General features: G+C 41.6%; 1 protein-coding gene across 7 annotated transcripts in view; it reads left to right on the top strand.

Moving 5' to 3' along the window:
* Nucleotides 1–23,234, top strand: part of plce1 (phospholipase C, epsilon 1) — an 87,610-nt gene that overhangs the window by 49,266 nt on the left and 15,110 nt on the right. For 4 of the 7 annotated variants that reach the window (XM_080517135.1, XM_080517134.1, XM_080517140.1 and 1 more), the window contains 28 exons: nt 1,715–1,869; nt 2,051–2,218; nt 5,800–5,945; nt 6,063–6,210; nt 6,302–6,412; nt 6,501–6,610; nt 6,690–6,806; nt 7,565–7,606; nt 7,925–8,053; nt 8,156–8,292; nt 10,010–10,116; nt 10,272–10,396; nt 10,513–10,657; nt 11,096–11,260; nt 11,397–11,511; nt 11,760–11,922; nt 12,008–12,130; nt 12,663–12,799; nt 12,896–13,134; nt 13,579–13,640; nt 13,779–13,944; nt 14,027–14,134; nt 15,155–15,271; nt 16,013–16,171; nt 16,410–16,545; nt 16,736–16,777; nt 19,919–20,037; nt 21,638–21,755. In XM_080517135.1, the coding sequence (XP_080373261.1) occupies nt 1,715–1,869; nt 2,051–2,218; nt 5,800–5,945; nt 6,063–6,210; nt 6,302–6,412; nt 6,501–6,610; nt 6,690–6,806; nt 7,565–7,606; nt 7,925–8,053; nt 8,156–8,292; nt 10,010–10,116; nt 10,272–10,396; nt 10,513–10,657; nt 11,096–11,260; nt 11,397–11,511; nt 11,760–11,922; nt 12,008–12,130; nt 12,663–12,799; nt 12,896–13,134; nt 13,579–13,640; nt 13,779–13,944; nt 14,027–14,134; nt 15,155–15,271; nt 16,013–16,171; nt 16,410–16,545; nt 16,736–16,777; nt 19,919–20,037; nt 21,638–21,755 (3,609 nt within the window). The remainder of the gene's footprint in view (nt 1–1,714; nt 1,870–2,050; nt 2,219–5,799; nt 5,946–6,062; nt 6,211–6,301; nt 6,413–6,500; nt 6,611–6,689; nt 6,807–7,564; nt 7,607–7,924; nt 8,054–8,155; nt 8,293–10,009; nt 10,117–10,271; nt 10,397–10,512; nt 10,658–11,095; nt 11,261–11,396; nt 11,512–11,759; nt 11,923–12,007; nt 12,131–12,662; nt 12,800–12,895; nt 13,135–13,578; nt 13,641–13,778; nt 13,945–14,026; nt 14,135–15,154; nt 15,272–16,012; nt 16,172–16,409; nt 16,546–16,735; nt 16,778–19,918; nt 20,038–21,637; nt 21,756–23,234) is intronic. The other 3 variants (XM_080517136.1, XM_080517137.1, XM_080517138.1) reach the window with 3 other exon arrangements.

Here is a 23,234-nt window from a genome sequence, read left to right as displayed (position 1 = left end):
GATGGCACACACCTGCTGCATAATGTAAACTGCAAAATTTCCACTTATTCCCCTTATCCCTTTCTTCCTCGCTGTATTATCTCCACATTGTCTTCCCGTTGCTCTTCTGCTCTGCACTCATTCTACTCTCACTTTTTAATGTTTTTATTCAGGTGAATTATGTTTTATCAAAATTTTCTTTGCTCTGTCATCTCCTGTAGTGACCATATCTCCATTTTTCCAAATGTGCTTTTATTTACTCTGGCTGTCTTCCTTCTTTAAATTCTTTTTCTTTCTTTATTTTTCTGCCCTCTCTTGCTCTTTTGTGGTTAATGCTACTGTGTTGTCGACACACACACACACACACACACACACACACACACACACACACACACACACACACACACACACACACACACACACACACACACACACACACACACACACACACACACACACACACTGAGTTCATTACAGAAGCTGTGAGACCAGATCCACAAATCAAACTGTGTAAATAAGCAAGTTTTGTTCCCACTGAGCAGTGTCTGCTGTTGCCATGCCGACCTGTTGCACATCTCAAGGGTTACCAAGGACGACCTTTAAGTGCCAGCATGTTTATGGATGGACAGGTTTTGTGTACGTGTGGGTGCTGGAGTGGGCTCGATAGGTAGGTAGGTATGTTTCTGTTTATGACAGTTGAGGAGTACCAGGCAGAGCCTGTATCACTGCTTCTCACTTCAGCCAGAGCACATGTACTTGCTTTCCGGGTGTTTAACCATAGACAACGTCTAACTCATTAAATTAACACATTGAACTACTGAACAAACACTTCAGAGGTACTTCACCCAGTCATAAGCATTGTCATAATTCATGGTGGCAATTAACTTTTTCTTGAGCAATAAAGACATTAATACTCACTTTTGTTGGATGATATATTCGAAAGCGAGCCCAAAACCAAGAGGCATTTACATTTGCCGGTATCCCATCTTTGTATGACTTATTAGACCCTACGTATCAGATTCAGCTCTTTTTATTGTGCATTTCTTCATAAACAAAATGTGCACGCCTCGTCATGCCTTTCAAAAGGTGGATGCTTTCCTGTCTAGTCAAATCTTTATGTTGCATAATTGAAGTTTTTCACTGTAAATGGTTTGACTTGGCTTGTCCGGTTATTGGCTCAGCAGATTGCTGACCCAAAGGGTGCAGGTTATGAGCAGACACATTTCAGGGACAAGCACTATAACAGATGATTAACACATAAAAGTAAAACTGATAAACCACAAGCACTTTCTCATAACTGGGAGACTGAAATGAGATCTGAAAGTTTCTCGCGTTTACTGCAGTTGGAACTCCTGGAAAAAGAACCTCTGAAATTGAAAGGGTCTGTTTATGTGGTATTCGTCCCAACACTGAACAATCTGTCTCACTGGCAGCTCCAGCACCAGTGTAGGAACCATCCATTAGTTCATTGTTAGCAGAGATGAGGACACGTCTGCACACTTGTGTGTGTGTGTGTCTATGTGTGTCTGTGTCTTTGGTATATTGTGCATGCACTCATGGATCAGAAGACCCAAGTCTCCAGGGTAAATCCTGAATAAGCACATCAGAAGGCACTGCTTTTATTTCCTTTACTCATATATTGCCTTTCTTCCAAGTCTGCTCTAAAATGATGATTAAAGCAGTTTTGACATGTGAAAATCACAGCATCTGCCCCTTTTTGAATCTGTTCTTGCAGAACGTCAGCTGGCCAACAGCATGACCAGCAGCAGCACTCTCCCTGCCAGTGTCAGCGGGATCAGCAAAGAGCTGGCCGAGCTGCGTCACCTTGTTCAATTCCCCGAGGAAATCGCCTGTATCCTCACCGAACAAGAACAGCAGCTTTATCAGCAGGTAGGAAGAAAAAGATTATACATATTTGTGTGGAATATCTGCAGCTCCTCCGTTAAGAAAAATACTAAAAGTTTTAAAAACTTAAATTTACCATTCAACAATGGTTGCGCAGACTGCTCTTCAGTAATACAGAGCATTCAGCAGGACTGTATTGTGAAAACAAGTGTGGTTCTTTGTGCAGGTCTTCCCCCTGGACTACCTCTGCTTCCTCACCCGCGACCTGGGCAGCCTCGAGTGTCAAACTCGACGCCACCCAAACCTCAGGGCATCTCTGTCAGCCCCCACCATGTCGACACAGAGCGCTCAGAGGAGCAACGCAGTGGAAGACCTGGTGGCACGTTTCAACGAGGTACTGAGTTGCTCTTTATTCAATAAGATATTCCATCCTGGTTCCTTATCGCATTTACCCACGGTCATGTACGGTGACCCCGTAGTGCAAAACACTACCCAATTTGCATATAAACGCCTGGAAATACTGAAAATGCCACAAAGTTCACAGAGACAAAGGAAACGGTAGGTACATGCTGACGTTAGGGGCCGTCACTGATCAATCAGTGACGGCCCCTAACGTCAACAGGCACCAACGTTTTCCATTGTGCTTGTGAGTTTTGTAGTCAGCTGTTAATGTCATAGGCGATTTTGGGGGGTATTTTGGTAATAAATCAGGGTTCCCCAGAAAAACTCTTTCCATGCAGAGAACATAGAAAGACATCAACTTTTTTGAAACATGCACCTTCTTGCTATTAGGCGAAACCAACTTGTTGCCCTGAAAAATAAAAGGAAAACCTCCCTTAATGTTTCGCTATCCCGACATTGACGTGGTTTTTACAGTCAGTAAACCAGGTTCAGTTTTTATGGTCATCACAGTGGCCATACAGGGAGCATCATCTCTTGAAAATTCACAAGTGTGGTGAGGCCTCAATTAAACAAATTAGCAACGTTCTATAATTTAAATGTGTCACTAGGTAGAAGAACTCTCCCTTTACTGGTCATCCAATGACTTCATCTGCAGAAAGAATTTGAGTCAACTCGTGCAGCTAGTTATTTTACATTCAAACAAACACCAGATCAGTGATTTTGATTGGTCATTTTGTATTTGTTCCGTGGGTCACGCTCTTTTATCAGCTGGCGTTGTGTGTACGCGAACCGACTCACTCAGTGTGGTGCAAGTTGGCTAAAGTTCTTGCACTCCTGAGCTCCGTCTCATATGTGGTGAGTGACTTGGAGAATAAACAATCAGGGAATTGTGCAGCTGAGAGAGAGAGAGGGAGAACGTGTTGCAGGGAGAGATTGATCTGGAATGATGATGTCATATTTAAGTTGCATGCCTTTCACATCAGCTGGTTTTCATTTAAGTCAGCGAAAGGAGAGATACGGGGGGAAAAAAAAGATTTGAAATGTTTATTGTGGCCATATATGGGCACAATGGAATGAGAGTCAAATGACAACAGTGATACTGGTTTGAAGGCACTAATGAAACCTTGAAAGGCCTTTAAATTGTGACACTCGGGACTCCGCTTCGGTCTGGTTTAGGTGAACCTCCCTTTGGGTTTCCTCAGCGTTGATGTACGACAGTGTTTTGTCATCACAAGTGTATGTAAGGAATGTGTTATGTGATCGTTTTACGTCGAAATACATTGGGGATATCATTGGTTGGAGGGATCGTGGAAAACACCTGGATCCACTGTTTTGCAATAGTAACTTGAGATTTAATCTCTTTGCCCACTTGGTCACTTAAATCACCTCTCATGGTTATTCGATCTTGATCATTTTCAAGCCATGTATGGGAGTGAGCCCTGCTGCCGCCAGAGAGGAAATCTGGGGAAAAGAAAACTGCGAGGCGGTTTGGGCCTCTTTGCGTCTGTCCGGGGTGTTTAGCTTTGACAGGGCCAGTATGTGCTCATGCGCCGAGTTTGTAATAGTTCTCTGTCAACCTTGGTTATGTAATTCTTGTGTCAAGGGGAAACTGACCCCCTTAATTCGACCAACAACACATGCCCAGGTGGAGACAGACAGACGGAAGGACAGACAGATGGACTCATGCACACAACTTCAAAGGAGGGATCAGATTGTCCCCGGCCCCAGTTATGTGTGTGCGTGTGTGTGTGACAACTTTTGTCAGGGGGCCATTGATACACAGTCAGCATGCAACAGATATTTTGGACTGAGAATTATTTTACACAATATTTATCTACTTTACTGAACCGATTTCTCTCACATTGTTGCTGTTTGATGTTCTTTTGTGCCACTGCATGCTTTCTCTATATATAGTGTCCATCCCCTCTTATCCTGTCTATTATCCATCATGCACGCAACACTCAGTACACACTTTGGCTTTCTAGAATATCAGAAGAGATGCCAGCTCGGTACAATGTCCTGAGCCATGGCAGTTCAGAAAGCCACTTTGCAGACGGTCCGAATGTTTCAACTGGCGATTGTAATTCAACCCCAGTGCTGACATGTCTTTGCATTATGTCATAACGCGAGCAGAGACTGAAGAGCCGGCACATCTTGGCTCGCTCAGAGTAGCAACAGATAAGAGACTGTAGGGCTGCGGCGTTATTTGTCAGGAAACCACACACGGTACAGTAGATCCAGAACAACCTGCTGCAGCACTGAAGCAGTCAAGAAGCAGTAAAGCTGCATCCTCCAAGGAATCAGAAGATATTTTCTCTACCATTTGATCAGATTTACAATGGTGACGAGCGAGAGTAATTTCTTCTGACTGCGTAACAAGATTAGCCCATTAAAAGAGTTTTTCAGTTAATTATATGAGTCTGCTGATATGGCATCAAATTCTCACTGAAAATATTGTGTTTAGAAGAAAAAAAGGTCGGAGCACATCACATCAAACTATTTACACAGCACTTTTATATTTCAATATGTTTTTGAACAGGATTTCTTGTCTATTAACTTGTTTTCTAATTATATAATCAAAGTGCTGCTGTTAAAAAAAAAGAGATCTCCAATCACAACAGGACTCATCTTGAATATAATCAACTGCTGTGGTGTCGGGGTCAGATTGGGCAAATCACATTCAAAAACAAACACATTGAAAAGTATGTGCTCTGGACTGTGATTGGCAGCCGCTGTGTTTGTGGCTTTTTGTTTTTAGCCCCTGTGAAGTCAGACTGTGGTGGGCTTTAAAGATCCTTACATAACCCGGTAATAGATCTCTGAGCCAGGGGGATGTTTTTACCACCTGCAAGGGGGTTGGGTGTGTGTGTGTGTGTGTGCGTGTGCGTGCGTGCGTATATCCACAAGGCCCTAATGCACAGACAAAAGCACTCGAGAGAGAGTAGTCACACTGAAATATGATCTTTTCCTGTGTCGTGTGTCTGTGTCCACTACAAAGAATGTGAAGGGAAGCTGACGCTGATGTGTATCTGGTTCTGCCATCATGACTGTTGCGCGTGCTGGAGGGCAGTCGGTGCACAGACGGAGCGCAGCTGATAGATATCTGATCCCATTCTTTCGTTTGTATGTTTGTGCGTGTGTGTATGCGTGCGGCGCATACATTTCCACTTTAGACAAAGAATGCATGGGCATAGATTAGACTGCACATGATAAAAGGAGCTCAGCTGACCATAATATTGCTGTGAATGTGGGGCTGTAACGCATCTAGCCGGACCCTTGTAATAACACACTGTCAAGTCATCTGTGGTTGAAGCCCCAGTACAGTGTGTGCTTGAGTCTTTAAAAACGCACCCTTACTGTTGCATTGGCAGAGAGTATGCACAGGAGATTGATCTGTGGTTCAAGTTCCAGCTGAATGTCGCTGTATTACACTGTTTTCTTGTGGGGTTTTTTAATTGCCTTGTATCGCTTTATGACCTTTCAATGAAACAGTGACAACATGCGAGTGTTTGTTTAGTAATTGGAGTTTGACAAGGACTGTTGGTGTAACTGTGAAAATCTGTGACTCTGCAGGTGAGCTCGTGGGTGACGTGGCTGGTCCTGACTGCAAGCTCCATGGAGGAGAAGAGAGAAGTTTTCTCCTATCTGGTTCATGTCGCTAAATGCTGTTGGAACATGGGGAACTATAACAGTGTCATGGAGTTCCTGGCTGGACTCAGGTTATTGGAAGCATGTAGAAGATTCCCAATATTGCACAATTAGTGGTTATTTTTGTCCAATGTTTAATGGGTAACGCCTCTCGACACACTCATTTGAAAATGGTTTTTGGCTTTCAGGTCCCGCAAAGTCCTGAAAATGTGGCAGTTTATGGACCAGTCAGATATCGAGACCATGAGAAGTTTAAAAGACGCCATGGCTCAGCACGAGTTGTCTGCTGAGTATAAAAAAGTGGTGACCAGGGCTCTCAATATTCCTGGATGCAAGGTTGGTTTTTCTCCATTTGGAGGTTTCTGGGGGTTTCTCCCTGGCCGTGGCCCCTCTTATGATTGGTGCTTTTATAACTCTCCAATATTAGGTGGTGCCATTCTGTGGGGTTTTCTTGAAGGAGTTAAGTGAAGCTCTGGATGGCACTGCAAGTATCATCAGCCTCAAACCTGCCCCAGATAACACAGAGGACTCAATAGAGGTATTGCAGACACCCACAAAACAGCCAAAATATACACACATGTGGGATATAGCTGAAGCCATCAACGATTATTTGTTCTATGCTGTAGTTTGTATCTGACTATAGTGGCCAGCACAATTTCTTGTCCCGGTCTGGTCCTGATGGGCTCCACATCCCAGAGAAAGAAGCTACAGTTAGCAACATCCTCCAGATTATCAGGTACTGAGTGTGTTTTAAAGAGTGAAAGACTATATGAGTGCAGTGTTGCGAATACTCATTTGATTTGTCTGCCCCTCAGATCGTGTAACCGCAGTTTGGAGACGGAAGATCCAGACGACGCTTCCACCAGTCCTTCTTCAACTGGCCCATCACCTGCATCCAGAAACAACTCCTTCAGGGACCGCTGCCTCAATCAGTGAGTTTCTTCATCTGCTTTTTCCTTTGCTTAAATCTTAACCCTCTTAAATGTTTTGCCTATGAACACTTAAGATTACAAAAAATAGGCTAATAAAGATCACCAGTATGATAATAAATGGGTCATTTTATACATTTTATATGCATTCAGGGGTCATCCATCCATCCATCCATCCATCCATCCATTCTTCTGTTACTTCATTAATGCAGTCTTCTTTCATAAACACCTGCCTGAGCTATAGGTGAGCCAAGGGACACGTTTGCACATCGTCATCAAGACGATGTGCAAACGAATGCTTGTGTCACCTCGATTAAAACCATGAAAGGCTAGTTTCCTGTGAGGGCAGGAAGGAGCAGAGTCCTGGTTCTTATCAGCAGACTGGTGGCAGGTTGCTAATAACAGAAGCTAGAATTTGTGAGCACGTAGAAACCCGATTTAATCTTTTAACACTTGTATGATGGAAATCTGGGTTTTCTTCTATGTTTTCAAGTCTGACTCTGACATATGATTTGATGTTGGCTCTCACGATAACAAGCGTACCTCATCTTGGCTGCCACACGGTGTTGATCTGACTGGACGGCGCCGCAGATAAATAACTCAAAACACGTTCAGGATTTCTCTTCCTGTGCTCTGGATGTCGTTGGCACTCTCTCCTGCTAGTTTTTCATGTTGGCGGACTGTCAAAACGTTCCAGAGTGCCCGTTTGTCTTTTCACACCTCCTCTTCACTGTCTCCTTTGTTTCCTTCTCCCATTGTAGTTCCCATTCATTCAGGACAGCACCTGAAACAAACCATGTTTTGTAAGTGGTTGATCCATAACAGTCACAGGAATTTGTACGTTTGCTAACATCAACATGAAGTTGCCAGTTTGAGTTATTTGCTTGATTCATAGTGAAGGAATGAGCAATAACAGTTGCATGACACTTCTCTGCTTGTTTGGTCTTTGTATCTGACTTTGAATGCGGGATTTCTGACGAATAACCATCTTGTTACACAACTTCATATTGAATGATTCGTTTGAAATTGGCAGACCAACCGATAGAAATGGCAACTCTACTAAAGTCTGTTCACGCTTTCTTCTTGCCCGCCCTCGTAATCCAACTTATGTCCATCTTCAGATTCACGGTCGGCGACTTGTCGGATTCAGAGGGCGACTTGTCATCTGAGCTTATTGTGAAGGAGGCTGAGTTTCAGGGCACCGAGGAGACGCACAGAGCTTTCAACCACGGCACCGAGCTCATCCCCTGGTAGGAAAACACACAACAGACACATAACAGTCATAGCAGTCTGATAGATTTGCTACACAATATTTCTTTTCTTTTTTGAAAACATTTTTTGTCTCTTTCTAGGTATGTGTTGTCACTCCAACCAGACAATCACCAGTTCCTGCTGCAGGGAGCTACAGTCATCCATTATGAGCAGGACAGCCACCTCACTGCTCGCTGTCTGCTGCGACTGCAGCCTGATAACACCACACTCACCTGGGGTAAATTGCATTGGACTTGGGCCAACAACTACAACTTTATCATGTTGTCATTGGATTTCTTTTTTTTTTTTTTTCCATTGGCCGTACTTGACCTTGTCATATAGCCTTCCTATTCATAACAAATCATGTAAATCTACCTTATAACATAGTTTTATTAACTTATGCCAATGAACTTGCTTTTTTCCCCACATCTATCTTATTTTTCCCTGCATTCATAGAAATGTCATTATATAAAGATATGTCCAATGTTTGAAACTAATCATGATTTCAACATCATTTGCATCTAATTTTCTGCACATCATGGGATAAAATCTTGTTGGAAAACATGGATCCTAGATAAATTATGCTAACTAAAAAAAGAGATTATGCCCAGCTTTACCCTTCTGCTTTACTCATGTTATTATATTGTCGGTATCCTATTACAACTCTGTCTTAACTCAGTTGTTTACCCATTTCACTAAATTCTCTGGTGGAATGGTTGAGCCGACTGTTATCAGCATAGCAGTGAAATTGAATATTATGCTTTAGAAGAATATGGCCAAGGGGGTAGCAGATAAATAATGAAGAAGTTGGGGCCTAGGACATAGCCCTGTGGGACACCGGAGGAGAGTGGAGATGGTACTACCGCCTGTATTAAAACACAGATCACTCACAGTTTCTGTTACCAGGTCACTGTCAATCTGTGCAAAATCTGGTTCTTGAAATGTCATTTATAAGTGAAACCAAAATAAAGATAATCTGCACAACACTTTGACCTACATCTTTAACAGAAGATTGGGACTTGATAATGCCGTAAAAGTTGGCTTCCAGCACCAAATCCACATTGTGCGGGTAACTTTGCGAACACATGCACATTTGATAAGGAATCTACTTGTAATATGAGTCTAAAGAGAACTTTTGTGGCCCATTACAGGTTTCTGTGAAGAAATTCAAAGTATGAACTAAAGCAGTTCCAGATGCCATCATTACTGTTCAGCTCTCTGATTGATTTGACAGTCTGGTTTTCTTACCTTCTCAGCCTTTATACATCAAACTGTGTCTTACTCGTTATCATTACAATTCCAAACCTATGAAATGATTTATCACCATACATCAAATCATTATAAATTAGTGGAATGAAAAAGATGTCAAGGTTTTGGGCTTTTGAGACTCTGCAACATTTTCCTGTCAAGTTTGGATCATTCAAATCTAAATCCTTCCGGTGAGTCAGTCCTGGTCTCCTTGCTCCTGGATGTAATGAATGTGTCATCCTCTATTTCTTCACAAAGATTGATAGTGGGTCACTTGTCACAGTCGAGGGAAAACCACTGAAACATGGTGAACACTGGCCATCCAGGACAGCACTGAGCACCATTGCAATAAAAATAGGGAGCACATGATTTCGCTCACATTGGTAGACTCAGAAGCGTGCATGTATTTTATCGTCCTTATCTGTAAATATTAGTACATTCACATGGTGGGGCAGACAAGCTTCATGTCTCCTCACATCAAACTAATTTAGAACCGGCATCCACAAAATAGTAACCAATATTTCCTGTGTCTTTATTATGTTGTAAACATAGAATACATGTGTTTATCTGCAGTGGATGATCTCCATGCCTTGTATAAGTCTCAGTTAAAATTGGTCGTAAATGTGTTTATGTGTGCATGAGCTCCTCTAATTTCCTTTGACGACACTACATTTCAAACATATCGTAAATGTGTGGATTTATTGCAGGTAAGCCCCAGAGTGGAGGGGCTTCCCCACCAGAGCAGCCGTTGGGGTTAGGACAGACTGTAGTAGCTGGACTGGCAGAGGGCCTGTTGGACCTCGGAGTGGTGAAGGTTTGTTGAAAAAAAAAAAAAATATATATATATATCCAAAGCTTAAAAACACATTTTCACTACTTGAGACTGATTGAGAATTGCAGACTTTGTACCTCGTGGTGCCTGCCAGTAGCGAAACGTACCCTCAGCGGTGCGTTTATTTGTACCTGCAGGCAGTTTTTCTGGGTCATCAGGGAGTCGACGTCCACGCTGTATGTTTGCAAAACAAACTGAGCCAGATGACCGTGGAGGAGAATGCTCTTACTCTGCTCTACGGACTGAGCACCACTGACAACAGGTTAGTTTGTTCTTCCCACCGTGTTGTCAAACTGTGCAGTGAATCTCCACTGCACTGCCAGAACACTGTCTTCAGTACCAAGTATTTCCACTCTTCTTTTTGATTAATGCCACTAGACTCCTGCACTTTGTGGCCCCCAATCACACTGCGCAGATGCTTCACAAGGGCTTATCAGAGCTGGTGAACGCAACCAGGAAGTTAAAGAAGTTTCCCGATCAGAGATTGCAGTGGCTGAGGAAGCAGTATGTCAGTCTCTATCAGGTAAACTCTGAACTGCACCATTTCACCAATATAGTCTTTCTGTATGTTCCCCATCAGTATTATTTGTACACGGTTTTGTTTTCTTGTCCAGAGTTTAACCTTATTTGGGTTAGGGTTAGTATTAAACCCCTCCCAAGGGTCTAAATTTAAAATCGAATGATTTGTATAGCCTGTTGATATGATAACTATATAAAAGAACCCTAAGTACTGCTTGTGCTTTTACAGCATTAATAAAGTCAATAAAAGTATACAATTATTCTCCATTAAAAAAGATTTTCAGCTTTTTTTCTAGTGCATATCGTACTGAGTGCATGAAAATGTTTTCGGTGCAGATATATATTACCTTAAAATAAATTAGGTCCTTCATCAAAGCCTTGAATCCCTTAACATGTTTCACTGTTTGTCTGATCCTGTCTCGTGTGTGTCCATCTTTTTCAGGAGGATAACAGGTATGAGGGTCCCACTCTCGCTCAGGCCATTGAACTTTTCGGTGGGCGCAGGTGGAACATGGGCACCGGTGGTGTGGAGAGACCCGGGACCCAAAAAACCAGCCCCCTGGGCATCAACGATAAGTCCAAGAAGAAGAAGAAGGTCCTCGTCAGGGTCAGTCAATCAAGCACTTTACGTAGTGGAGTAGCTGAGAGCATTTTTGTGTCTTTAACCCTTTTGCTGCTGGATTGATTGGACTTATTTTGAGTTGAGCAGCCGGTAAGGTATTGGTAATACTCCTCCTCCACAGGGAGACAGTGGTGATGCTACTGATGACGAGATGGTTTCCAGGAAAACGCGCAGCTGCAAGGAAGGACTGCATCGAAACGGACCAGACGGCGACAGCATGGACCAAGAGGATCCAGGTAACTTTTGATTGAGGCCTTAAAAATGAGAGAACCAAAATTAAGTGGTATATATTGTATATACAATAATTGCATCATAATTTTGATGTAAATGTTTAAACTTAGTAGTTTTATGACACAAATGAATTAAATGCCGATTCACATATTTTCAAGACATAAAACATTGTGACACTCCAGATGGCCAGATTTAATTACATTTAAGAAATGAAGCATTGTGTCCGGTTTTGTTTACCCTTTTTCCGAAACAGAAGACAACTTTCCTGGACCCTTCTCACTCACATCCAACAAAAACTCTGGATTGCTGGCGTCCTCTTCCTCCTCCTCCTCCTCCTCCTCCAGCATGGCCGGGTCCAACCCCTCCCGGCCACAATCCTCTCCAGTCCTGTCGGGCACAGCCAAGTCACAGCCAGGGTATGTCAGCTCCATTGGAAGTGTTCGGATTTGATCAAAATCTTCCTTTTTGATGCCACATTGAGGTTTTCCCTTTGCCTGGCAGGGCCTGGAGCAGCAGATCGTGGCACGGTCGAGGTAAAGGCTGCTTCAAGGGCTTCCAGAATCTCATGATTTCTGACAGCACCATGAGCTTCATCGAGTTTGTCGAGCTATTCAAATCATTCAGGTAAACTGATTTGACTAGATTTTTGGGGTTGTTTTTACATCTATCTACTTTCTGCAACTCTATTCCAAACATACACACAGTGTGGAATCAAGGCCTCACTCATTCATATATGTATACTGTACATGTTCTGTTCCATTGTTGTATAACTTAAGTATAGTTATCAAACGCAGCTAAAGCCAGTGTGATAAAGCAAATTCAATAAATTCCTAAGATGTTGTCTCTTGTCTGTATGTTATGTAGCTTGTATAAGATGTTTTCCTATTGAATTCACACAAATGTTTTACCTTGATAAGCCAAGGATTATTTTCATACCAATCCTCCTACATTTCTTAGATTGCGGTTCATCCTTTTATCTGCTGCCCAGCTGCTTCCTTTTCATTTTAGCTCTGCTCGAGTCAATCAGTGTCTCAAAAATTCTTGTTTTTTCAAAGAAGCTCACAGCTGGAATGTCTCATGAAGATTCAATGATTATTTGCAATGTCATTTATAAGTGTAACTCAAAAACAACTTGCGCTTCTTTTTTTCTCAACAGTATTCGAAGTAGGAAGGACCTGAAAGAGCTATTCGACACCTTTGCTGTCCCCTGCAGTCGCTCCAGTCCAGAATCATCTCCTCTTTATACAAACCTCAGGATAGATGACAAAGACACAGGGCTCCAGCCAGAGCTCGGTAAAAACAGAGAAAAAGAACGACTGTTACACATGATAAATCTGCTCTCTGATCATTTATCCCTCCATACTTTTTATTCCTTCCTCCATTCTGCAGACCTACTGACTCGTAATGGTTCAGATCTTGGCCTGTTCATCCGGACCAGGCAGCAAATGTCTGACAACCAGAAGCAGATCTCAGACGCCATCGCAGCAGCCAGCATTGTGACCAATGGGACCGGGGTGGAAAATGCTTCATTGGGCGTCCTGGGATTGGCAATTCCTCAGCTCAACGACTTCTTAGTCAACTGTCAGAGGGAACACCTGAGCTATGATGAGATTCTCAGCATTATCCAGGTAGAATCTGGAGTCCGGAGGACTGATGAGACAGACGAGTGAATGCAAGCGAATGTGGTGGAAAGGAACATCTTTTGGGTGATAAGAAAATGCCGGACTTTCACAGAAATTGAAGTTCAGGTTATTTTCACACGAATAACTGAGACAGAAGAAGTTGGCTGCACTTGGGTGTAGTGGTTAGCACTATTTCATAGCAAGAAGTTCTATGTCGGGGGCCTTTCTGTGTATAGCCTGCATCTTCTGTCTGTACAAGCGTGGGCAGTCTTTGATTTTGCCTTTCATCCAAGAACTTTAAGATAATTGTTGACCCTTAGTGTGTGCGCGTGTGTGTGTGTGTGTGCGTGCAAGCACTCACTCGGCTGTGATAGAGATTAATAAAGCTAAAACATAGCTTAAACATGGATTTTTGATATACAGCTTTAACAACTTGTTGTTTTCTTGTAGAAATTTGAGCCTTCAGCAACCATGAGACAAATGGGCTGGATGTCATTTGAAGGTTTTGCAAGGTAAATCTAAACACTAAATTATCTGTTCGTTTCAAGATGCGTCGTTAAGTTTTTAACTTAAAATTAGATTGTGTCCTGTATCACACCTGATTTTTCTGTAATACGTTGCTATAACATGTCCGTTGTGATTATTTTCAGGTTCTTGATGGACAAAGATAACTTTGCCTCTCACAATGATGAGTCCCAGATTAACACGGAGGAGCTGCAGTACCCGCTGACTTACTACTACATTGAATCTTCTCATAACACCTATCTGACGGGGCACCAGCTCAAAGGAGAGTCCTCGGTTGAGCTTTACAGTCAGGTACATAATTGCCCTCTACAATTATGTCACACTTTTCTAATTGTTCACAAGTAGAGGTTTTATGAACATTGTGGACTCTTAGGTGTTACTACAAGGCTGCAGGAGTGTCGAGTTGGACTGCTGGGATGGAGATGATGGGATGCCAGTTATCTACCACGGACACACACTCACCACTAAGATCCCCTTCAAGGTTCGAAATGCTCATAGATAATTACATTTATGAAGGAGAGGAATTCTCTTGTGTTTCAAAAATAATCAGTGAATACTATAATTGTGCTTATGAGCCACTCCAGTGCTTCGATTCGGGGAAGTTTCTTCAACCTTGAGTTTGAAGTTGTTTTATAATTCCGTCACACAGTCAGACATTTTTTCAATACAGTTCGGTAGATTTCTTTTGTTTTGTTTTTTATCAATAAACTTAGAATTGTGGGCCTGGATAACCTGGTGGACACTGAGAATTGTTTGGGAGTCAGGTGAAGCCTTTTCCCAGAAATGTTTTGTCATTTTTTTTTTTTCACCACACCAGATTTATTTATAAAGCACTTTCACACAGAGTGCTGTGCGTGAGAAGTTTATTAAAACATAGGGCATAAAATAAAGTAGGTGACAAAATGATAAATTACAACTGAAACAAGAATAAAAAATACTAAAACAGAAACTGAAGAATCCATAAAAAATAGTGAAAACAAATAAAAACAGATCAATGCATCATGCTGGTTTGAAAGCCAGTGAGTAAAAGTAGGTTTTAGAATTGGTTTGAAGGTTTTCAACTTATGAAAAAGACTATCGATACAAATAAACAACATTAGAGTGAAACTATTCATTGTTTATTGAAGCTAGTTTTAGAACTTAAGTGTAAATCTGAAAATTAAGATTAATGCAATCATTACCACTATTGAAGATTATATATGAAGATCTGCCAGAGTCATTATACATTGTTTCCTATTGATTCCACCAGCTGCGAACACTAATATCTTGCGATCTGACAACAAATAGGAAATGAACTGATGGTACTTACCACATAACTGTTTTTTTTTTAGGGATTCATATCTATAAGTCAATGCATTTTATCTGAGTTTTGAACCAGCATTTCAATTTAGTTTAAAGCTGATGGGCGTCTTATGGAAACTCTCTTGTCTGTGGATTTAGTGACATATATTTAACTTTGGCTGCTGTTTTGGAGAATTCATTGTCTCCCGTGATCCTCCAGGATGTGGTCGAAGCTGTTAACCGGTCTGCATTCGTCAATTCGGACATGCCAGTCATCCTGTCCATAGAGAACCACTGCTCTCTGCCGCAGCAGCGCAAGATGGCTGAAATCTTTAAGGTACGATTCCTGGACCATGTTCCAACAGTTAATGTGTGTGACGAATCTACAATTTAATTCAAGAGCACAACTAATATAAGATGTGGAAATAGTCAGTTCAGCTCTCATGTCTCAGTCAGCTCATGCATCTTATTTCGAAGATTACCTCCACTTTCAACATTACAACTGAAATGCTCTGCTGAACAGGTGGGAGTACTTTCTGTACTTTCACTCAGAGCAGCAATTTTTCATCCGGAGCAAAACTCTACTCGTGTTTTTCTTAGCCACATTTTCCCCCTGCTCCTCTTGGCATCCAAGCTGGCAGACTGCCAGACGCTTGCTTTTCTAATCTTTGGGCCACAATTGTCCCCGTCTTTTTCTTTTCTTTTCTTTTTTTTTTTTAAGTAACTCTGTACACTCAGGGCCACACATATCTGGGCACGACAGATACATCATCATGGAATATCATCCCGCTTTCATCTGCCGAAACTTCCCAGCGTTTCATCCCCCCTGGAGACCAACTTCTGAGTTGCTTGATAACGAAAAGTCTTTTATGTTCAGACAGCTCTGTGCCTCAGGCCGGCTTACATCACCGCGGCCGTGTTTATTTGTAATGTTGTTTTGTACAGATAAAAGCACTTTCATTTTCTCAAGTGAAGGATTCTTCTTCAGAAATGCGTTTTTCTCCCTCCCTCCACTCGGCATGTCTCGCCATCATTGAGCTGCATTCACCTCCCTTCTCGTTCAATGTCTTCCCATTAGACGGTGTTCGGAGAACGCCTTGTGACGCGCTTCCTCTTTGAAAGCGACTTCAGTGACGACCCTCACCTTCCGTCGCCACTGCAGCTGCGTGGGAGGATTCTCCTAAAGAACAAGAAGCTCAAGGCCCATCAAGCACCTGTGGACATACTCAAACAAAAGGTACGGAACAAAACTGCATTCGGTGCGTGTCGAGACGCACGCGGGTCAACAAGTTGGACTTTGTCTTGCTTTGAGTGTGAAGAGCTTCTTGCGTAAATAATACCTGCCTTCAAAGTTAAACTCGTCATACCAACCTGATCTAGAAATATCAGTATCTTTCTGCACTGCAAAGCTTGAGTTTTATGTTTCCGCAATAGATTTGAAGGCCTCAATCTCGTTTTTTCCAACTCCTTCACAGGCCCACCAGCTGGCACACATGCAAGCCCAGGCGAGCAACGGGTCGCCAGGCGTCACTTCCCCCAGCAACCACACCAACGAAGAGGAAGAAGAGGAGGAAGACGAGTACGACTACGACTACGAGTCTCTATCAGACGGTATGGAGAGCCGCGGTGTGATCGGAACGCAAAACGCTGCTCCAGAGTCTCCTGTTCTAACCGTTAAATCAGTTTCTGTCTAATACTTCATTCTGCCTCCTTTCTTGTTAACACTCAAATCTATTTTACCATGACCCTCTTCTAACTTTTCATTCCTTTGCTATGTCATTGTACTTGCTTTCCCACTTAGCCGACGGCCTCACAGCTTCTACTGCCTCTTATTGCCTGGAAGGTAATTTCAGTCTTGTTACACTTCTCTGTGTGCCGCTGTTCTCCTCTGTTTTTGGCATGTGGTAGTAGCGTGTGCTTTTTTCCCCTTTTATCAATGAAACAAAAACTGTATGATCCTTAATATCGTCCAAAAATACTACATTGGCACATGAAAGTGCAGACCGGCGGAATCGAATTCAACGATATGTCATGGTGCTTAAGGTGCATCATAATAGCACTGCGCTTGTCTACCACTGAGACACTGCAGAGGAAACACTCGGTTGAAGAGCTTTATTGCATCTTTGCTCTTTTTTTAATCTTTTCTTGCTTTTTGTGGACAACATGCCAAGTTCTGCCATGTTGTACTTCACTTTAATGAGGACCAGCAGTTCCACATATTACTATTATATAACCCGTGGCATCAAGAACTAGAATACGTTTTTAATTTCATTTATCTTCATAACAGAATTGATTTAAGTTTGGGTTGTGGGTGATTCAAACTAGGGTTGGGACGACGTGTTAATAGCTGACTACATTTAGCTGGTGGTCGACTAATTTAATAAACATGTTTTTTCTACAATCTAAGGTCAAGTAATTAACAAAAAATAACCGCTCTAATAGGAACCAACACAGTCCAGCTTTTCCCAGCAGCCAGCATTGCATCATATAAGAGTTTGAATACATGTCTTGCATGATGTGCCACAAACATTGCCGTATAGTGTTAATGCCATGTTCTCGTGTTGCATATGCAATTTTGCCATTCAGTTCCTTTAATAAAGTCCGTTTTCCAGATTTTAACTTTATTTACTATCTGATTCGGGACCATTTTAGTGACTGGACTGTGGTATGAAAAACAACAAGCAAACTCCACCCATCTCTCACGATTGGGACAATTTCTATTTTTCTATTGGCATATTTTCTTTCACAGTTTCCTCGAAGGCTGGTATTCTTCACTTGTGGCCGCAGTGCAGATTCTCACGCAGGAAAACTGCAGCTTTGTGCAGCGATTGCTCTGCCTTGCAGCATTTTACAGACTCAACATGCGAGCACATTTATAACCGCTGGATTGCTAACAAATGCTGGTCGGTGACATCAGGAGAGTTTAGATTTGGTGCCGCGTGTGTTTTATCGCCGTTACATAATTGCAGCCGTTCAAAGCATCTCAACCTCCCAGCTTGCAGCAGTAATGTGTGACGTGTCGGTGTCTGTGTGGCCACCATCCAGAATAGTTAAATTCACTCACTGTGAACACTGTTTACAGCCTGATGATGTTTGTGTGAGCTTGTGTTATCGTACTGTGTCTGGTTTTGGTTTGCTTGTGTGTGTTTGATGCAGTGCTTTCAGTCTTCCATGGGGTGCAACTTGCTTTATATATGATCTGCCTCAGTATAAATCCAGTTTATTTATGATATCAAAATGCTTTATATGGACAATATAGGAAGATAACATCTGCTTCTTTATCGATTGCTCTTTCACCACATTTGATTGTGTGCGATATCGGATTCAAATGTGTTTAGTTTTTTTTAACAAAACAACACAGATTTATTTTGTGTTAACACAATATGCTGTCAGCATGGTCTCCCTCCATTTCTCCCTCTTCCACAAACACATCACCTCCCTTCTCCATTCCCTCCGTACTGTATTTGTCTGTGACCTCGCCACTGGCTGGGCAGGCTCGTCAGGGAAACAAAACAAAGCCATCTGGTTTCTCAGGCCCCGCACTGCCCCTGCACTAAACAACAGACCAGGGGAAACTACCCTGTCCCGGTCCCAGTCCCAGAAGTGCTCCCTCCTCATCCCGGCTCGTCTCCCGTCAGAAGACCTTACCGGTCACGGACCTTACAAACACAGCACGATAGCATCTTGAGGTTTTAAACCAATGTTGCTTGGTTCACTTTCACTGCGTCCGCTCTTCACAAGGCCCATTGTTCGACGCTGCAGTCGTACGCTGCTGAGATCTTCCGGCTCAGTCGGAGCTTCTTCTTCTAGTCACAAACTCTTTTCTGGCTGCTGTCTTTCAAAAAGCAACCAAAGGTTAAATCCTGTAGCTAAAACTATTTCTCACACAAGATGGCAAATGTCAAGAATCAAACCAATTTTTTGTGATGAAAATGTTTCGAGATGTCTCTCTCTTTTAGCTTTAGTTTTGGCTGCGATCATTGTGTAGGAGGAATGGGAGCAAAGGGAAGAACTCCCTACTGTGGCTCCTGTTTACAGCCCGGAGACTTTGCTTACTGAGTCAGGAGGTGCGTTTGCTCGGGAACATGCTCTGCAAACAGTGGGGGATTTTACGAGATAGCCACTTATTGTTTTCCTTCTCAAATTATTCTGAAATGGTTCCCACCTGTGCAAAGGTTTCCATCCACCGGGCAAACACACCCACTGTGCTTATGGAGACTGGAGGTACATTCATCGTGTTTGCCCACTTGTCAATTTTTCATCCACTTCGCCATGTAACTCCACTGAGGTGATCTGTGTCACCACGTTATTAAAAAGCAATAAAATACAACAAAATTGTAAACATGAACTCAAAATGTTTCCTACCAGTTATTTACTCAATTCCCCGCTTGGACTACAAGTTTGTTTTTAAACACAGCATGTCTCAATGGTGATTAAATGTACAGTAGATCAAGCAGAACTGGACCGCCAGCTCCAACATCCAATGTTTTCGTGTCTTTGACAGGTTCATTTCTGGATCTAATCTTCTCTGTTATGCTACTTCTACACAAGGCATATAGAGAGTGTTGGTATTGGCTTTCAATATGTTTTGACTTTATTTTATGTAATTCCACACATGCAGACTTATTCTATGAGTACAGAAGAGAGAATGTGTCCCGAAGGAGAGAGAAGGCCTTATATCTGTAGGTGTTGAGAATTACTTCTCATTTTCATGGTTTTATTGCTGTAAACCATTTTAGTTTGACTGTTAAAATAAAACCAAACAAGTTTTGAACAAAAAGTTTATCGCCCCTCAACAATTAGTTTGTGCAGCAACTTCAGTTTGTTTTTCATTTGAGACTGTCTTGCTTTGCACTTGTGGCTTCTGTTGTCAACTGTTTGGCACGAACCCCGGCTCCCCTACTGTCTATTTACCGTCCATTTCTACGAATCTCTGCCTGGTTTGGTTTCCTTTCTCAGTAATTGGTTGTTTTTGTTTGTGCAGATAACCTGCTGGATGACAAACCTGAGGGAAAGAGCCCTGCAGACAAAGAAGAGCAGCCTGTCGATGAAATCCCCAAGAGGATGAAAAAGGCCGACAGCACAGTGCAGAGCAAAGGAAAGGTACACACTCCAATTATGAGCAAGACTCATCTTTAACAATTAGATTTTTTTTTTTTGGGGGGGGGGGGCAGAAAGTCAAGAAAGTTTTAAATTAGGAACAGCCAAGTTGGTATTTAAAGTTTTTGGGATTGTTTTATTTGATTGTTTTGTTTTCCAATTAAAGTTTTCCGCATATGTACAAAATCCTCCATGCATCTAAACCAGGAGTGTCAAACATAAAGCTCAAAATTGGTCCACAAGAAGCTCCAATCTGGCCAAACCACCAAGCAGATTGTAAAAATGGAAAATGGAAAATAGAGAATATAGCATGCACAATGTGACACTGAGACCAGAGCGGAGATATTAGCATGAAAACCAGCTAATTTGTTCCTCAAAGCCATGTTGTCCGGATGAGTTTGTCAAAACATACATAATGCAACAGCGATAGGCTGCTATAGATAGGCAAGGTAAGGCAAATTTATTTACAGAGCACCATTCAAACACAGGGAAATTCATAGTGCTTAACAAAGGTATTGTAGAAATACAGAAAAGCTTTACAAAATCAAACACATAAAACGAGGAGTACATTAAAGCTTCAAAAGAAATTAAAGAAGCACCGGTACATTCAAACAAGTAAGGAAGAATCTTGAGCTTTATCTTCAGATCTTTGCGTTTCCCACAACCACTGACCGACGGTCTACTTCCTTAAGATTGTAGTAATCTTTAGTAGGAATTGTTTGGTTATGGGAAAAATAAAGATTTTTTCCATCATGTATACTTTCAATAACAACTTTCAAGTTTAAATATAAAGGTTCATATGGCACTATTATACCAGACTAATCCACTCAATTGTGGCTCCTGAACTGAAATGAGTTTGACGCCTGTGATTTGACCAGCGATTTGTTACTAGAAATCATAATATAAAGCAATGTAAATAAAATAAAAGCTGTTTAAAAAGACAATTTAACACAAAGTGAACAACTATAAATGTAACATGTATGACTCTTGCAGGCTTACAGTATTTACTTAGTAAAAACTTGAATTTATCATGACTTCGGTTATGCTTTTTTTGAATAAGCAGCTATAAACAATAACATTCTTTAATGTGTAATTTATTCTGAGTTGGAATTTGGAGATTATATGTTCTTGCGTGTGTTTTTAAAGTGAGTAGGTTTTTTTTTCTCTTGATAAGTGGCAGGTCAGCTGAACTTGGATTTTCAGTCGATAAATTTTCATTTATTTGATGTGTTTTATTCGCCGGTGAAGTAACTTTAATCACCTTGAAAAGGGGATATTACTCCTCTTGCAATAAAAATAAAGCAATAAAATAAGTGACGCATCCCTCCCACTTAAAGGAACATAGATCTTTTCCTCCGCCTCAGCAATAGGTGCTGATCATCCGGTTGTTCTTTTAATGAGCAATGATTAATGATTTTGAAGTTAACGCAAGCAAAAGGGAAAATCAACCATGAAATCTAGTATAAGGTATGAAACTCGAAGAAAAGCCCATGTGCTTCCATTCATCTGTGCAGTTTTGCCTGTGCTTCTGTATGCTGCCACTCACTCTTCAGGTAAACTAGCACCAGTACCATCCACGGTGTGTTTCCTCCTTCCCCTGCAGGTGTTTGACATGGAGCTGGGCGAAGAGTTCTACCTTCCTCAGAACAAGAAGGAGAGTCGACAGATTGCCCAGGAGCTCTCCGACCTCGTCATCTACTGCCAGGCTGTCAAGTTCCCTGGTAGGGAAGAGATTATGTCACGAATCAGTCCTTTTTTTGGTCTCATTTTAAAGGATTATACTCAGTTTAACATATATTCTCTTTTTTTTCCCCCACTACAAAAGTAACTTATTCTTTATGAATAAAGTTTTACTCTCTCTTTTCTACACTCTTATCTACTCCCATGTTATATTGAAGAGGTCAAGTCTTTCTTCATGTTTCTGTCGTGGGGTTTTTTTTTTCCATCATTTTTTCATTGCAAGTCATTTAATATCCCTGTGTTACACTGCAAACACTATCCCACACGGGACACCCACCAAGAGGATGGTTCTGCTTCTCCCCATGGGAAAGATGCGGTTGCTTATTGTGCTGTTATTCCCCGAATGACAAAACAACAGTGGAGCAGGGCAATGAGAAAACTTCCTGGTGGTTGCATAGTTAACTGCTTTTAAATGTCTTTCACTGGGCCTCATGTAAAAACTATCCAAATGAAACCCTGTGTTTAATTTTAGATGTATTAATACAACTCTGCAGTTCATAACATTTGACTTTCCATTCCAGTGAAGAGGGATGGTTTCCATTTTAACTATCACTCTTCGCTGGAATTTTTCATTCCACTGAAGTATCGGAAATATTTCCCTTTGTCCTTTATATATCACCCATTATCTCTCCTTTCCTCCCCCCCATGTGTCGTCTCCTCTGTTAGTCTCATCTTGCTTTTTAAATGACATGTGCCCTTATAAACCGACCTGTGTTTCCACTGGTATTTTATTTGTTTACTGTTTCCACGGACCTGAGATCTGAGAGGGAGAAAGTGATGCAAGTGGCCCAGTTTAGACCATCGTTCTGTACAGAGTGATTTCAGATGCCCTTGCCACTTGTTAAAACTTGTGTGTAACTATTGTAATTGTCTTGGATATACTAAAATGCAATTTCCAGGCACAGCCTGCATAGCTTTCAGACTTATTGCACATAAACGTTCTCTAATTTTTAAAATTTTTCTCTCAATACATCAAAATGTTAGATTATTTCATAACGCATGGCTTTTTTTTGTTTGTAACCTGGAAGACATAATTACTCCAATTAAAATGTAAAAACTTTGTTATGAATGTCAAAATGTTTATCAGGCTCTTATCATCTCAAGTTTCACACATTTTAGAAATTTCTTTCCAGAATAGAACATAATCGAAATAAATAGAATATGACAAATAAATGGTAGGAAATTTGCTGAACTACCAGAAAGGCAGAGACACAAGTTGAAGACAATGATTTGGTTCAGAGAAAAATGTGTCTAATCACATTAGACTGAGATAGAAAAAGATGGGAATGTTGTGGCATTTATTATAATTCATTATGATCTGCCTCAGCACCTTGAACAGGCCTCTTCTCTGCCTGTTTTTAAGTCCCTTCTTAAGACCCATCTATTTTCCTTGGCCTTTGACGTTGGTCCTGGTAAAGACGTTGACGCTATTTCTTTTATACTGTGTATTTTGACTGATG

The sequence above is a fragment of the Blennius ocellaris genome (genome assembly GCF_963422515.1).
Source record: "Blennius ocellaris genome assembly, chromosome: 21".
Taxonomy (NCBI): domain Eukaryota; kingdom Metazoa; phylum Chordata; class Actinopteri; order Blenniiformes; family Blenniidae; genus Blennius; species Blennius ocellaris.
This window is presented reverse-complemented; position numbering and strand designations above follow the sequence as displayed.